At 32.2% G+C, this 3,165-nt stretch overlaps 1 protein-coding gene across 1 annotated transcript in view; it reads left to right on the top strand.

The window, feature by feature from the left end:
- Positions 1-2,719, top strand: part of LOC107296449 (deleted in malignant brain tumors 1 protein-like) — a gene marked incomplete at its 5' end in the record, with an annotated part of 20,094 nt that extends 17,375 nt beyond the window's left edge. The window contains 2 exons of the mRNA XM_015825799.2: positions 314-705; positions 1,409-2,719. Coding sequence (XP_015681285.1) covers positions 314-705; positions 1,409-1,679 — 663 coding nt within the window. The remainder of the gene's footprint in view (positions 1-313; positions 706-1,408) is intronic.
- Between the last annotated feature and the right edge of the window lie 446 nt (positions 2,720-3,165).

Raw genomic sequence — 3,165 nt, 5'->3', positions numbered from 1 at the left:
GATCTTGGGTTTGAGAAGTTCTGCTTAACTTTAAATACATTAACTGGAACCAATATTACAATTAAAATAAAAAAGGGAATTTTGGAAAGGAGAAAAAAAATTGATATCCTTATGTCTTTGAGACTGACTTCCTATTTCATCATCTGAGTTGTGGAAGAGCCAGGGTTGTGGCTACTGAAATGATTGTAATGGGTAACATAGCTTTTGTTATTATAATTCTGAAATAATAGCACTCTTTAAACTGGTGGTGTTTAATGGGTATTTTGATGTCTACACTGATGATTAATTTTTCTTTTTTTCTGTGCTTTTTTAGACGAAGAATAATGACACAATAATTTATTACAATGTAATCAAGACAATCAACCCCGATTATATTATTACAAGAAAGAAAAACTTTCAATTTCATGTTTTGTGTGAAATGAAGCAGAACACTATTGTGGAGACGATGTTTATTGCTCACAATGCGATTGACCTGACTCAAAGGAAAATTGGCCATTACAATGTTTCTCTGGCATTCTATTCCTCACCATCATTCAGCCGTAGAATTGTGGGATCACCATACTACGTTTCACTCAACCAGAATTTATATCTCCAAGCTACTCTGCACAGTTCTGATCCAAATCTTATACTCTTCCTAGACACATGTGTCGCGTCTCCAGATAGTAATGATTTTAGAACCTTGACCTATGACTTAATCCGAAGCGGGTAAGTGTGTATTAAATATGTAAGAACCATAATCCCAAGTTGTCCACAAAGGAATTGCTGTTGTGTCAGCCACACAGATTCTGAGTTAGATTTTCTTCTTATGTCTTACTTCTTAAAACAGTATAGAAAGAAGGGCAGGGTTCATTTGCAAACTATAACCACACATTTTCAAACAAAACAATGCCATGTTTTTTTAGTATCAAATATTTCACTTCTTTCAAATATTAAATGTTAATATCAAATTATAAAATATGTGTTAATATCAAGTAATTCAATCGCATATAGAAAAACTAAGGAGAATAAAGGGATATTGTGGGCTGAATGGAGTGGTCACAAAATGTATACTAATGACCAAACTTTCTTTTGATTATGGTCAATTTTACATATTTTGAAAATAAAAAAATAGTTATTACTACAGGGCCATTGCCTTGCTCTTACTATACAGTCCTCTGTACTAGCAACATATTACTTTCCCTCCCAAGTACATATCTTGAAGCACTTTTACGAGCCCCAAATTTGGGTTTCATTTATTCATTTTGATATTCCAATATTATATGCTTTCTCCATTATTCTCTAGTGCATCTCATAATCATCAGAGTCAGCCTACTCTGCAGAAATTTAGTAATTATATACATCATTATGCTGTAATAAAATATTTGAAATAAACAGGCATACCTGAAACAACTTTTTTTTTATTTTTCAGATGCGCACGAGACTCTACTTATAGAAGCCTGTCCTCACCAAGAAACAATATAGTTCGTTTCCAATTCAACTCCTTTAAGTTCCTTAATGAGTACAATTCAGTTTACCTACAATGTAAATTAGTAGTGTGTAGACTAGATGATCATTCATCTCGATGCTACCAGGGATGTTTAATGAGAAAGAAGAGAGGCGTGGACGAAACTCAGGAGAAGATTAATGTTGTTGTGGGACCACTCAAACTTCTGAAAGATGAGAATCAAATCCAAAAATAGGGATTCCCTCCCCTCCCTCATTTGACTATGTTTTCTAGTTAAAATGATGAAAGCTAGATAGATGCCTAAAATAATAATCATACCCATGTTACTCCGTAGATAAAATGGTTCAAATCCATAGAAAAATACTATCTTTTATACAAGCAACTAAAATCAAATGAAATAATAAAACAACATGTTAAGATCTTCAGAGCGCTTCATCAGGCAATATTAGGGGATGAGGGAAAGGAAGATTAGTCTAAACAGCATTTTATGTAGTCAAGATCTTTATATTTATGGCTTTTTCCTAGGTGGTTATGCAATTTGCTGACATCAACACATCATGATATAAACAGGCTGTTTAATTTTGTTAAGCACTTTATACAAAAATGCCAAAGCCCACTTGAGATTTGTGTTCCTCATGATGGTTGTTAGCCTTATGAAAATATCTGAGAGTTCTTATTACAACCATTAGTGCTATCCAAATAATTTTACTATTTGACACTAGAAAACAGCTAACTTTTAAAATGTTCTCTACATGTTTGTCATTCTTATTTTATTAAAATCTGATATAAAAGATATACCAATTCTAACAGTCAACCTACAAAGAAAAATATGCACCTGTATTTTCATATAGGAAGGATGTATTTAATATATAAATCGTATAAATATATCATGTTAGTGTAGCATCTTTTCTTGCTCTGAAAAGCAAAATTACTTCAATTATTTCTGAAAATAATTGCAGATTATCCTTTTTTCTCCCACCCAATAGCACTTTATGAGGCAGCTTCTGTTGTCTGAGAAGTTAAATGATATATTAAGACTTGGTCAGACTTTTAATAAATTGAATAATTTGCTGAAGACTAAAGGGGTCAATATAAGCCTACATGGAACTGCTAAACTAATGAGAAAAGGATAATTTTAAAATAACCCCTAAAGATGGACGAGCTACAAAATCGAAAAGTTTTAGTATTCTATGCTATATATAAGAATAGAAGAATTTTGTCACCACATTAATCTCAAATTATAGGAAATTGTATTTTGCTTCCAATGCATTGCAATAAAACTGCTATCTTTGCACACTAAGAGTGAGCTTATTATTTTGGTGAAAGGGCAGCTACTTTTATAGAAAAAAAATTGCACCTGTGAATTATTATTTTTATTTTAAGATTTTTATCCCACTTTTGTTTCATGAAACCTAGCACACATACAAATTTGTAATTTGTTACAGTCACACCAAACAGCTCAGCAGCAAATTGGAAATTGGTACAGCTCCTTTAGAACAAATATTGCAGTAATGCCTGGGTTATGCATTTTTCTGGCCAAGCTTAAGAGTAGCTCCAATTATGGCAAATTGCTATAATCCAACTTAGATTTAGATATTGTAGCCAGGCAACCTGTATCTAAAAATATAATGGAAAACAAGCATTCTTTCTCATAGAGTGTAGTTTAATGAAAGTAATGGCTCAACATTTATTTAAAGATGTTGTAAATGCATTTTGGCAGT

The sequence above is a fragment of the Protobothrops mucrosquamatus genome, unplaced genomic scaffold (assembly GCF_001527695.2).
Source record: "Protobothrops mucrosquamatus isolate PMUCROS unplaced genomic scaffold, P.Mucros_1.0 scaffold2804, whole genome shotgun sequence".
Lineage (NCBI taxonomy): Eukaryota > Metazoa > Chordata > Lepidosauria > Squamata > Viperidae > Protobothrops > Protobothrops mucrosquamatus.
The sequence above is the reverse complement of the archived record's forward strand: the minus strand, read 5'-3'. Positions and strand labels throughout refer to the sequence as shown.